This window comes from Prinia subflava, chromosome 23 (genome assembly GCF_021018805.1).
Source record: "Prinia subflava isolate CZ2003 ecotype Zambia chromosome 23, Cam_Psub_1.2, whole genome shotgun sequence".
Classification (NCBI taxonomy): domain Eukaryota; kingdom Metazoa; phylum Chordata; class Aves; order Passeriformes; family Cisticolidae; genus Prinia; species Prinia subflava.
In genome coordinates this window covers 4799590-4812137 of record NC_086269.1, presented here as the reverse complement: position 1 = coordinate 4812137, position 12548 = coordinate 4799590, and the positions used below count along the sequence as shown (strand labels likewise).

The window sequence follows — 12548 nt, the reverse complement described above, 5'->3', positions numbered from 1 at the left end:
CTACTTAAACACCTGAAAACCCATTAGTAGAAAATTTGTGTAGAGAAAAGTAAATAACATTTCACCCTGTGTAATGAATTTGCTGTAAGGCTCCAGTGCTGTAGTTAACACCACCTTTGTCCCCCCCTTTGCCAAAAGCTGTGATCACCAAGGGACATTGACCAGGCAGTGGGACTGGATTAATTATTGCATCACAGAGTTGCAGAGTGTGTTTGGAAAGTCACTGCACGATGAAAGGCCAGCTCAGCAGCCAAATAGCTGGGGGAAGGAGCCTTGCAGCACTGCTGAAATAGCACCTGCGTGCTCTGGCTTTGGTGCCTGTGCTTGCCAAAGCCACTGCCAGGAACTCTTCCTCCTTCTAGAAAGTCAAATCCTGCCTAATAAATGCAAAATGAGTCTCCTGAAAGCTTCAGCTTGGGATGGACTCTGGAACTGCTGCGTTCTGCTTGGAGATCCCAGAGGAGTGTGTGCATAATGAGCTCTTTACAAGAAAAATGCTGAGTTGGTGCCTGCTGATAAAGGTCACTTTAGCTGTCTAAGGGATCTCCTGATTTTTAAATGAGTTTCTTAATAAAAAGTGAATTTAGCCAGAGGATCAGTGCACTGCTAATTTAACCCACATCCAGGCAAGCAGCACAATAAACACCTTTTCTGTGGGGGAGACTGTAAAAGGATGGGGAGCCATCAGCATTTTTTTCTTGACTTTATTCATAACCAGCATAACCAGAGCTAACATAAAGTTTAGAAATTACCAGTTTGGTGTCATTAAGGTTTTTGTGGAAACACTGTGTTTGCAATATCTGTTTTTTTGGGGAGACCTGGCCAGGCTGCTGATGAAAGCCACTCTGATTTTAGGTTTGTGATCCCAGTGTCCCCTCGGATTCCAGTATGACAGTCGGGTAGCACTGCTGGACCATCTCTGCCAAGGTTGGTACAATTTTGGGTCTCTGGCTTTTTGCATTGCCTTGCCATGTGAACTGTTCACTGAGCAGCCTCCCATGGCCCTGCAGAGAAGCTGGGACTTGCAATCCAGGGAGTGGGGAGGGGATGTGTTTTGGGAGTGTTACAGAGCAATAATTACAGGTACTGAAGTAGCTGAAGTCCTGCCTTCCCTGTGTTATTCCATGAGTTTTCATAACCATTTCTCCTCCTGTGTCCTGCTCCAGTTCCAATTTGCAGTCACAATATGTCCTTCAGCCTCAGCTGAGACTTCAGACTGGCCCCTGTGGACTTTGGATCCACTTTTTGGAGCACAAAAGAGGAGTAAGGACTTCTGAAGGGCAGCTGGGCCATGAGCATAGGACTGAAATTGAGAAGGAAAATCAATGTCTGTTAGTCTTGGAAGCAGCACTGAACATGGGCTGTAGTTGCTGAAGCTTAACACTCAGTAATTTCTTCTGTAATTTGCAATTGGTTTTTTCTTGTTGCCCTCAGAACAACCTCAAATGTGTTAAAAGTGGTGTTAATCCATGGATTGCTCCTGGGAGCAGGAATGTTCAGCCATTGCTTTGGTTCTGCTTCTGAACACACAAATACAGAAATACCCTTGTGAACTATAAAATGTAACAGTCATATATATCCCACTGTCAGAGTGACTGAGAATTACTCAGCTTTTTACTGGAAGAATAAAAAACTGCCTGAGTTCAATACAGAAATAGCCAAAGGAAGCAATAAAAAAAGGATGATGGAAATGGACTAAAGACAGAGAAGTGTCAGGTCTGTCTCTGTGTCTGTCTGGAATTTGTGGACAAACAGTCGAGATTAGAGTGTGTTAGTCAGTCCTGCTTTCAGTGGAAATGAATGCATTTCCCAAGCAGCTCCCATAAACCAGTGCTACGTCCCTGACCCGTGTTGGGTGTCAGAGTTTAGTCCATTGAGTCAGGAACTTTTCAGAAGGAAGCAGATTTGGCAGCCATAAAAACAGAACTGACCCTTGTGACAGCACTGAGAAGTGTGTAGCAGTTAATGATTGCTGCTGCCACGTGGTCTGTATGCAAAGTTTGGCTACGTAGCTTTGCAAAACAGATGAGGAAGATGTAAATAACAAGGTCATGCTTAATAAAAGAGGGATTTTCAATAAATGTAATTCAATAAATGGAAAGCAAAGCTGAGTCTGTTGGAGCCCACCCATCTGCTCTGGTCACGTTTCCTGGAGTGAATCTGAGAGTCCACGTGATGCCACTGGGTGTCCTGTAAACTGTCAGGATTAAGCATCTGCCCCAGTTTGAGCAATATGCTCAGTTTAATTCACATTATTTTTCTCTAAGTGGTGCCTGTTTTATAACTGAATGACTGCAGTTCTCAGGTTATTATGGTAACTCAGATAAATTGGAGTGAGAAGTCCACAAAGGATGTGAGTGCAGAAAAGGCAGGAAGAGAGAAACTGATGGCAGCAGCAGTGCCTGGATGGGCTGGAGATGAGTGGGGTGGATTTTCTGAGTCCCTCAGTTCATATGCTCAGTATCATCTGGTAGTTCAACATGACTGAAAAAGAGAATAAGGTAGCTTTAACCTCTGTGAAAGTGAGCTCATTTCTTCTTCCTCTGGGCAAGTGGATTAAAAATCGTGCTGTTACATAATCTCTACCCACAGAAAAGCTTCCGTCTGTCTGGAATGTTATCTGCTGTGGCAGTTGGTGGTTATGAATGAGTTCCCTAATCCATTGACAGAAATGTTCCAGCAGGCACTCACAGACTTCCCTGTAGTCTGATGCTTGCTGGGAAGCCCTTGGTCAGATGTCAGGGGCTGATACAGCCTCAGGAGATGAATGTGTACATAGCAAAGGCCTTTAAACTGATAGGGGTTTTAGAAAAAAAGACTTTACTGCCTGTATTGGGAAAGGAATCCCACTAAGGAGTAGAAAAGAAATAGAGATTATTAAAATCTCAGGTTTTGATTTGCTGTTGTAATTTGGTTTCTTAAATCCACGGAGTTTCTCTCGTATCTGTGAGCACAACCTGGCCTTTTTCTAGGATCTAATTTTTCTTCTTCCTTTCAGACTGACCAAGTTACAAATAATGAAAAATCTAAGATTACTCAGTCATGTGCAAATCAGATGATTCAGGTGTATTTGAGAAACGGTTTAGCTTTAATGTAAAGCACCTAAAGACCATAAGGTTTTGCCCATATCCGGGCTTTGCTGAGATCCATCCTAAGCATCTGTAAATTAGCTAATGTTTGAGTCACTTGGGACGGGCAGGTTTTAGCTTTTACTCTAAACGCTGCTGATCTCTGGCCTCAGCTGTGCTGCCCAGCGATTTCAAAGCTCCCCTTGAGTGCGGTCGAAGCCATCGATTTGGATGCTGCACTAATGGAGAACAGTATTGATCATGAGCATTTCTTGAGCACGTGGGAGAGGAGCTCTCTCATTTCCAGCACTCTCCTGTTTCACATCCAGTAAAGGGGCTGGAGCGTGTCTGCCCCTGCCCCAGCTCGGGCTGAGGCCGTGCTGCTGTGCTGGGTGGGGTGGGAAGGGCGCTGTGACAGCTCTGTCACCGCTCCCGGTGTCCTGGGCTGGAAGTGCCCTCGCAGGGCTGAGCAAGGGGGCTCTCAGAAAGACCAGAAGGAGTGGATTTGATGCAAGGAGCTGTGCGGGTTTGCTTCAGGCCCGAGGAGTGATAAACAGCTGGGTCAAAGGAGGTCAGCTGGGGATGCTCTGCACAAGATACTGAAGTGAAACCAGCCTAATGATTTCTTTTACCTTGTGCTGGCTGAGCAAGGGGGAAACTGGGTTTGTTTATTGATAATTGTAAAGCTGTGGAGAGCTTTGTGCATTAGCAGTGTGCTATATTTAAATGGTGTCCTGTCTGTCAAATGTCCCTGTTACAAAATGTTCTTTGCCAAGATCATGGGCCTCTCCTTTTTAAAGTTGGTTTTGAAAATCTGTTGTTTTCAGAAACTTGGTTAATATGCCAGGGCTGTGGCATCTCTGTGTGTCTTGACTTTGTGCTGTTAAGTCATTCCAAGAGCATTTTAAAGGTGGTATGAACAGCTAAGAGAAATGCCACTTTACCACTTGGAGAATGGAATGATTGCATTTCTGAGAGATGAAACAGTTCTTAATGCAGAAAATAGAGTGTTCTCCAGCCTCTCACCCTGTGTGCTGCAGACACTTAGTGCTAGCTTTAATTAGAAGGCTGTTGCAGCTGAAGTAAAAATAACACTTCAAAACCTCCTGTGAACCAGAGTGAGAGCCATGAGCCTTGAAGGCTTTACTGCTGCAGCCCTGACAAGGAGCATTCCAGCCCCTCGTGCTGCCCAGGCTGAGTCTGGCACACGGGGCTGGAGGAAACATTCCCTGCTGGGACTTGTCTATGGGAGAGGTGCTCCAGGTTTAGCAGTAGTTGATGCCTTGTGTCTTCAGCCAGGCTGACAAAAGCCACCTCGTTTATGCAGGCCATGATAAGAGCTGTGAAATGTCACAGTGGGCTCACCTCTGGTCAGGACTGAGTTGAAATCCTCGGGTAAGAGGGAGCTGCTTTTGGGACATTTATAGATCCTTTAATTAGTAGGCTCTGCAGGAAAACCTGTCTTGTTAAGGATTTATTAAAATCACACATAAGCTCTACTGCTGGAAGATGCTAATTAATTTGAGAATCTCTTGGATTCTTCAGCAGAAGAGTGAATATTCCTCACAAGGACAGGCTTTGAAGACCATTTCCTTGAAATAAGTAACTTTTTAAAAGTCCTGGCATTTCTTTTGCATGTTATCTTTGAGACAGACACAAAACCAGCTACAGTTTTGACTAGAATATTGCTGGCTTCTCGCTTGTCAAGGTAAAAACAAGCCAGAGAGGCGTGTTCTGGAATACACTTCAATTTTAGAACTTTGCCCTTTCAAGAGTGACCTTATCCAGTGCCCAAATGTGCACCTTCCCTCAGCACGAACACCTCATTATGTGTGTTGAAATAGGCATCTTCTCTGCTTTTTCAATTTTGTGTATTTTTTGTGGTATTTTCCCTTTTTTACTCCCTCAAAATATGGCTCCAGTTCCTGGCTAATTTTGCTGTAACGCAGCACAAGCCAAATATTTTTGTGGAAGAACTGTTAGTCATAGAAGAAAGAATGTAATGGAGTATTCTTAGAAAGTGTTATAACTATGCTTGACATGTAAAATATTTATCCAGGCATGTAAACAAAGCAAGAGGTGTCCTGCCAATGTCCCCTTGTAAACCCTGGCTGGTTTGAAATCATGAACTGTTTTTCAGTTCTTGAAAATAAGGTATCAGGTTCTCTGCTGACATGAATTACCAGAGTGCTAATGGTTGGCCTCACCTAGATGAAATTGTAGCCCCTGCTCTTGCCTTCCTCAAAATAAATCAGGAGGTGTTTTCCAAAGAGCTGTTATTGTGCTAAATAAAACTCCAGTGTTTATTTTGGTTTCGGATTATTGAGTATTACTTGCAGTTACTAATGCAGCTGCACCCTGAAAGGAACCTTATGTTTGTTTTGGTTTTTCTTATTGTCTGTATCTTAATGAAAATTAAACCATATGTCTGATTCGGAGAACTCTGTTCTTTCTAAGGGCAACACTGATAATGTTCTCTTTGTGCCTCAAATCAAAGGAGCATCTCTGCCCTTCTGTGGCTTTATCCAGAGAGGCTTCCAGCTCCTGTTGAGGTGAGATAGGGCAGTGCCAGCGGGGCTGGCAGTGCCCCTGGCAGGGCCCTGTGCCACACCTGGGGCGAGGTCCCCACTGCTGCTGAGGACCCCTGACCTCTGCCAGGCCTGGTTTTACCCTTTTACATTGGACATAAACTGCTGCTGGCCCTGGAGTCTGAACCTCTTTCCCAATATTTCCTTGTAAATTTAATCGCATGCCATTGCAGTCTCCCTGCATTTGTTTCTTGCGTTTGCTTTGAGTTTTTTGTTATTATTTTGCAAGCTCCTGTAACTGCATCCAACTTTCAAAAATGTGCCGCCTATTGTTAGTTTTGAGAGCTGCCGCCTTGCAATTGGTTAGAAGTGAATGGCAGTTGTAGGGCAGAGTTGTAGATGAGTTTGGAATGAGTGAGTAGTTACTTGTTGGGATCCCTTCCAAAGAAGGAAGGCGGAGTTTGAGCTGCTCGCAGCCTTTCTAAAATAAGAGTCAGAACAAGTGAATGCTCTTTGCTATGGGTGAAATGTCAGAGGGCTTTTTGTAGCAAATCAAAAGCTCTGTAAACGAGGAGTTTTTGTTTAGAATATTGTCTCTGCTGAATTTTTAATTTTTACTTATTTAATTAAAACATACGTAATTTGAAACACACTGATAATACACTGCTGCCCGTCTGGAGAGATCCACAGTGGACAGTTGCTGTGCTGAAAAAAATAGGGTACTTATAAAAGATAAATTATAAATTATACATGTATAAATTATGTAAATAATGTATAAAAACATATAAATCTATTTTTTCTCGTGATGATGGCCACCAGCTTCACCTGATGTGGGACAACACCTCTTGGTGATTCCAGGTTCTTTCTGTTTACAATCCCCCAGCCTCAGGTGCATTACCAGGCCACAGATGCTTTATTGCACCTGTATCTAGACAGATGAGAGAATTGAGCATTAAAGAAATAAAATCTTGCCCCCAAACCAAAAGTAGTTACAAGGTTTTGCATACAAAAACTAATAAATTAGTGTTTTGTTGTTTTTTTTTTTCTATGTTGTATTGCCTGCTTTGTTTTTAATTAAGAGCTCTCTGAAGGCACCTTTCATTTGGACTTGCCAGGACACATGGGCTTTATCACTGGCATGAGTCAGGAGGAAAATAATTTCCTGCCTGTTTAGACTCTCTTTGCATTAAAAATTATACATTATTGATGATATGTGATACATTCTGTTGTTTGGTGAAATTGTGTTTGGAGCAGTCTCTGAGCAATCCAGCTGTATCTTAGGGGAAGGCAGTAAGAAATAGAATCAACTGCTTTATATTTGAACTGACAGAGGGTAACATTTCCAGGTGACATAAACAGGTATTGCCTTGGCCATGGCACCAGAGCACTGGGGGAAAGTGGTGGTTCTTACTGAGCTCTGGTGTGAGAACAACTCATTTTATCCTCAGTTACTGTAAATTTGTTTGGGCCCAAGTCCTAGGGCTCCTGGGTTTGGGAATCCATGTGCACATACGTATGTACATAATCAAAAATTCTGGTGGCTAACTCCTCTCTGCCTGTCTAAGGGATGTGTGGCAGGGGGCATCAAGGGTTTAATAAAACTGAGCCTTTTCTACCACACAATTCTTGCAAAAATTGCCTGAATGAGGAATCTGAAGAGAGGGAGAGTGGTTGGGGATGCGCTTACTGGAGACTTAAAGCTGTTACTTCACGGATTATATTCATATTTTCCATGAATCAGCTGCAGGGACTTTTAACCTGAAATATTTACATGAATCAGCCGCCAGGTCTTTGGGGGAGTGACCAGTGCTGCTCAAAGAGTTTAAACTCCGGAGCTTTGCCGTGCCCTGGTGCTTCCCTCTGCTCCAGCCGGATTTTTGGGATCGTGGTGCAGGGAGCACCAGCACGGATGAGCCGGCAGTAAGTGAGGGGTGCTTGACAGAGGGTTTGCTCCAGTTACACCAGGAAATGTGGGTGACCAGTTGTGCTCAGAGCTTCTGGTGGCTGCAGGTGGATCAGATTCTCTGCTAGAACTCCCTCAGAAATATTCTTGTCCTTATGCTGTTTGCTGCCGTTTATAATTGAAAAACTGGACTGCTCGTGATATAAATGCAGGAATTGAAATCGTGGGAATTTGGAACCAAGTTTGATTTAACTGCTTAAGAACAGAAGCTGAGAAATAAAAGCCTTTTTAAATCCAAAGGGATAGGGCAGCTCTTGCTTTTATGCTTTGCTGAAGTGTGTGGGATTTTCTGAAAGCTTTGTAAATACTTTTGCAGCAATGTAGAACAGAGAACACAGGCAAACACTGTTGTCTGCAGCACTTACTCCTGTTGCAGGCTTTCACCTAAATCTTTGTAGCTTAATTTAACACAGGTGAAGAGAAAGAGTAACTCACAAGTGTCACCTCCCTTAAAATTTTATTTACCTCAGTATTGTTTATTTTAGCAGGGAATATTTGTTTTTCCTGTTTCTAGACAAAAAATATCCTGCCTGTATTTGCAACAGCTCATCTTTTGCCACAGTTTTTTTCCCTTTTCCCTGGTCAGATCTGCACATTCCAACCTTCTGCCACGGAGGGAGGTGTGTATTCTATATGGGCATGGCCAGCTTTATTAAAAGTGCTGAATTTAATCAGATAGCGCTGGCAATGTTGCCATTGCCATAGTGGTAAGAAGCTCTTTATGAGGATCAAATATAATTTTTCAGATGGCTGTCTTTATTCCAGTGTTGTGAGGAAATACCCTTTACAGTTCTCTTGGGTTTGCTCTCTAACATGAATACCCTGGGCCTCAGAGGGAGGGGAATAAAAGAGCAGTGACTTGTTGCTGGGGTGAGGAATTTTGCTCCTGTGGTGGGACATTGCTGGATTCATTTCATCTGCTCTGTTGATGAGGCTGTCACAGTGTGACCTTGCTATTTTGGGAAAGTCTGTAATAGGTGACATCCAGTTAATAAATCTCCATTATTGTTCTGCAGGTGTCAGTCTTGATGATTGTAAATGAGCAAAAGAAAAGCTGCTGTTAGTGTGGGGCACTGATGAGGGGTCAGTGAGTGCTGGTGGTGACAGAAGGACCTGGTGCCCCCTGGGTCTTAAATCAAGGTGTGCAAGTGCAGTGTTAAACCCTTAAACCCATATTGCCAACTGTAGTTTTGAATTGCATTTGTGGAAACAGTGGATTTTTGTTAAGCCTCAAGTAAATGAGTAATTCAGTAAACTTAGCTAACAGTGCAGCACTATGCACAGAATGGGAGAAACAATCAAGCATTTCATCAGCCTCCTTGCTGTCTCTTGCCAACATTTTTGGCCTGTCCTGCATTGCATCAGGCCTGCTGGACATTATTTTCCATCTATCATTTGAAGCCAGATGGAAAATGAATCTTCTGTATATTGATAGAGTTTTTTCATAACAAGGGAAAAGCTTTTTGTCATGTGCCTGTGCTGGTTCAACCTATAAATCAGCTTTTATTGTCTGCTGTGTTTGTGTTGGGAAAATGAAATGAGGATCGGTTGGAGGTCTGTGAAAAGCACGTGAAGGCTGCAGTTGGATGTTTTTCTCTCTGGTGCAGTCCAGGTGAATGCACTTTCACGTTGTTCTCCAGGTGCCAGGAAGTGCCAACCCCACACCTGCCAAGTCTCACCTTGCCCTGAGCAGTTGGCTCAGGTGCCCAGGGCAGTGCTTGGGGCTCAGCCTGGAAACGCCGATTTCCCTGGCTGGGAGAGCCCTGAGGAGCCAGGCTGGGACAGCCTGGACAGGAGAAGGTTAAAGGGAGACCTTAGAGCCCCTTCAGTGCCTAAAGGGACTCTAAGAGAGCTGGAGAGGGGCTTGGGACAAGAGCCTGGAGTGCCAGGACACAGGGAATGGCTGCCACTGCCAGAGGGCAGGGATAGGTGGGATATTGGGAAGGAATTGTTCCCTGTGAGGGTGCAGAGGCCCTGGCACAGGGTGCCCAGGGCAGCTGTGGCTGCCCCTGCATCCCTGGCAGTGTCCAAGGCCAGGCTGGATAGGGCTTGGAGCAAACTGGGATAGTGGAAGATCTCTGTGCCTGTGGCAGGGGCTGGCACTGGGGGGGCTTTAAGATCCTTCATAGTCACAGAATGAGCCATCAGGTCTGATCTAAGTTTTTAGCAGAACATTTCATTTTTGCCCTTTCTTTCTACTGGATGAGTTCCTGTCACTTTGCACAGCCCTCTGGAAGGCCTCCCAGCGACTGGGAAGTTTTTATTGCAGGTGGACTGAGCTGACAGGCAGAATCATTTGTTTTTTCTCTTTTTCTCTCTCTCTGGGAAGGTGTTCATCTGACAATCAGAACCAAATAGTTATTATGAACATGAGAAATTGGATTGCTACCTACTTGCCAGTATTATAATTGTTCATATCAAGTTTGATGGCTGCTTTTTTACTTAACCAATGTTACCCAGCCCAGGGGAGATCCATTATCTCTGTGCTGCATTCCCTGCTGTGGTTTATACCTTACAGTGATTCCCCTAATGCTTAGGTACAGGAAACACTTCTTATTTATCTTAAACCCATGAGATTGCCTTTTTTCTCTCCAAAGTAGAAAGTCAGTCATTGCTAATTTGTTTCACTTTTATGTTTAGAGGAACTTCTGTTGTATTTTAAGCTGACTTTTTAAGAATTTCTGCTGATTTTGGCTGATATCAAGTTAGTTTTCTTCCTACTAGCTTATAGGGAGCTGTGATTTGGATTTTTGCTGGAAAAAAGAGGTTGATAACACTGAGGTGTTTTCGTTATTACTGAGCAGGGCTCTCACAGAGCCAAGGCCTTTTTTGCTCCTCGCCCACCAGTGGGCTGGGGGTGCACAGGAGCTGGGGGACACAGCCAGGCCAGCTGTCCCAGGGATGGGTCACTCTTACAGCATCATGCTCTGCATATGGAGCTGGGGGAAGAAGAACAAGGGCAGATGTAAGGAGTGATGGTGTTTTTCTTCCCAGCTTATGGAGTCCTGCTTTCCTGGGCGTGGCTGAACACCTTCCTGCCAATGGAAAGTGGGGAATTAATTCCTTTTTTGCTTTACTTGCATGCATAGCTTTTATAGAGTCATAGAATGCTAGACTGGCTTGGGTTAGAAGGAACCTTAAAATTCACCATATTCCACTCCCTGCCATGGGAGGCATCATCCACTGTCCCAGGTTGTTCAAAGCCCTGTCCATCCTGGCCTTGGACACTGCCAGGGATGCAGGGGCAGCCACAGCTGCTCTGGGCACCCTGTGCCAGGGCCTCTGCACCCTCACAGGGAAGAATTCCCTCCCACTATCCCACCTATCCCTGCCCTCTGGCAGTGGAAGCCATTCCCTGAGTCCTGGCACTCCAGGCTCTTGTCCCAAGCCCCTCTGCAGCTCTCTTAGAGTCCCTTTAGGCACTGAAGGGGGTGTAAGGTCTCCCTTTAACCTTCTCCTGTCCAGGTTGGAAATCCCCAACTCTCCCAGCCTGGCTCCTCAGGGCTCTCCCAACCAGGGAAATCGGCGTTTCCAGGCTGAGCCCCTTCAGATCCTGGAAGGTGCTGTGAGGTCTCCACACAACCTTCTCTTTTCCTCCACCTGTTAAAATGCCTGGATCTCAACCCACGAGTTACTCTTCCAGTTCTCTCCCATCCCACCAGGGAGCAGTGAGCACGTGGCTGTTTGGGGCTCCGTTGCCTGTGGGGTTAAACCAGGACACAAATTAAAGCCAGGCTTTAGCCACTGTGGAAAGACGTGCAGTTCCATCAGAAATCCATCTTGTTCTCAGTGCAGGGCTGCAGAATTAGGTCAGGCACACCCTGTGTATGCGTGTTTCCTGCTTGCTCATATTTCTGAGAATAATTGTACATGGGAATGTTTTTGTAGACTTAAAGGAGTGTTGTCACCTTAAAAATGAGTTGTTTGGAGTTTTATTTCAGTCGTGATGGTTAGGCTGTGGTTTAGGAAGACGGGAGGATTGTTCACCAGCTGATTCACTCACTGCTGGTCCTTCCTCACTGTTTGCAAACCAAATGGTGAAGTAGAGCCACTCATTTCTACATTTTTACTCTCTTACACCTTCTCTCTTTCCATGCCAGGTGACAGTGAGACCCTGTATAAACTGTCAGGTCTTATAGCAAGGGCTTTACCCCTCAATGGATTTTGGCAGTTAGGCAAAAAAAATTCTTTTCATGATTTTTCTTTGAAGTTTCTATCAAGTTCTTTATACCTAAAATACTCTATAATGGCTCTTTAAAAAATTCCAGTGATAAGGAGTATATCTTCATAAATATAATAAACATTGTATTTATGTAATACAATAAATAAAAAGTAGAAACCAGCACATTTGTACTGATGTTTTTGTTTTCTCTTGCATAATAAACGTGCTGTGTCTAAGGGGGATTTCTCTGCTGGCCACGTTGCAGAATTTGAGTTTCCTTTCACAGCACACATCACCTTGTTGATGGTGCTCTGTGCAGTGAAGCCTTTCAGCTCTGCCAGTTATGGGGTGAGAGCTGTGTGCATTGGGAAGTGGCTTTGGATGTGCTTTAGATTCCTTAGGGTGGGGAAGGATAAAGTGCTGAGGATGTCTCAGCCTCTTTACATTCCAGAACACTTCCTTAAGGATTGCAAAGAACAGGGATCAGCCTCTTTATCTCTGCAAAGCATTTGCAGCATGAATTGTTTGTACCAATGGTGCATTGCAAAATTAAAGGGTTTCCAATTTGTGATTAAAACCAATTTAAATATGACTTCCATGTTTTTCCCTCAACAAAAGACAAGGCTGTAGACAAGTTCAAATAGAGATGATTTCAGTGGGACCACCAGCACAGGGTCTGGAGACCAGAGATGTTTGTGCAGTTGCACAGCTCATTCCTGACATTGTGTTCCAGAGGAAGGAGGGGCCCACATGCTCCAAGTATGGCAAAACCAGCAGCCAGAGCCAGATGGGAATTCTGATTTTTGGTTCTCATACTGATTCCCTTC

General features: G+C 44.4%; 1 protein-coding gene across 5 annotated transcripts in view; it reads left to right on the top strand.

Annotated features, from left to right (window-relative positions):
• KCTD20 (potassium channel tetramerization domain containing 20) overlaps window positions 1–12548 on the top strand; it is a 30394-nt gene that overhangs the window by 4409 nt on the left and 13437 nt on the right. For 3 of the 5 annotated variants that reach the window (XM_063418487.1, XM_063418484.1, XM_063418485.1), the window contains exon 2: window positions 856–927. Coding sequence is in view for 2 of the 5 variants with exons in the window: in XM_063418482.1 (XP_063274552.1) it covers window positions 7506–7516 (11 nt within the window). In the remaining 3 variants the exon portion in view is untranslated. Of the gene's footprint in view, window positions 1–855; window positions 928–7380; window positions 7517–12548 lie in introns of those variants that run through there. The other 2 variants (XM_063418482.1, XM_063418483.1) reach the window with 2 other exon arrangements.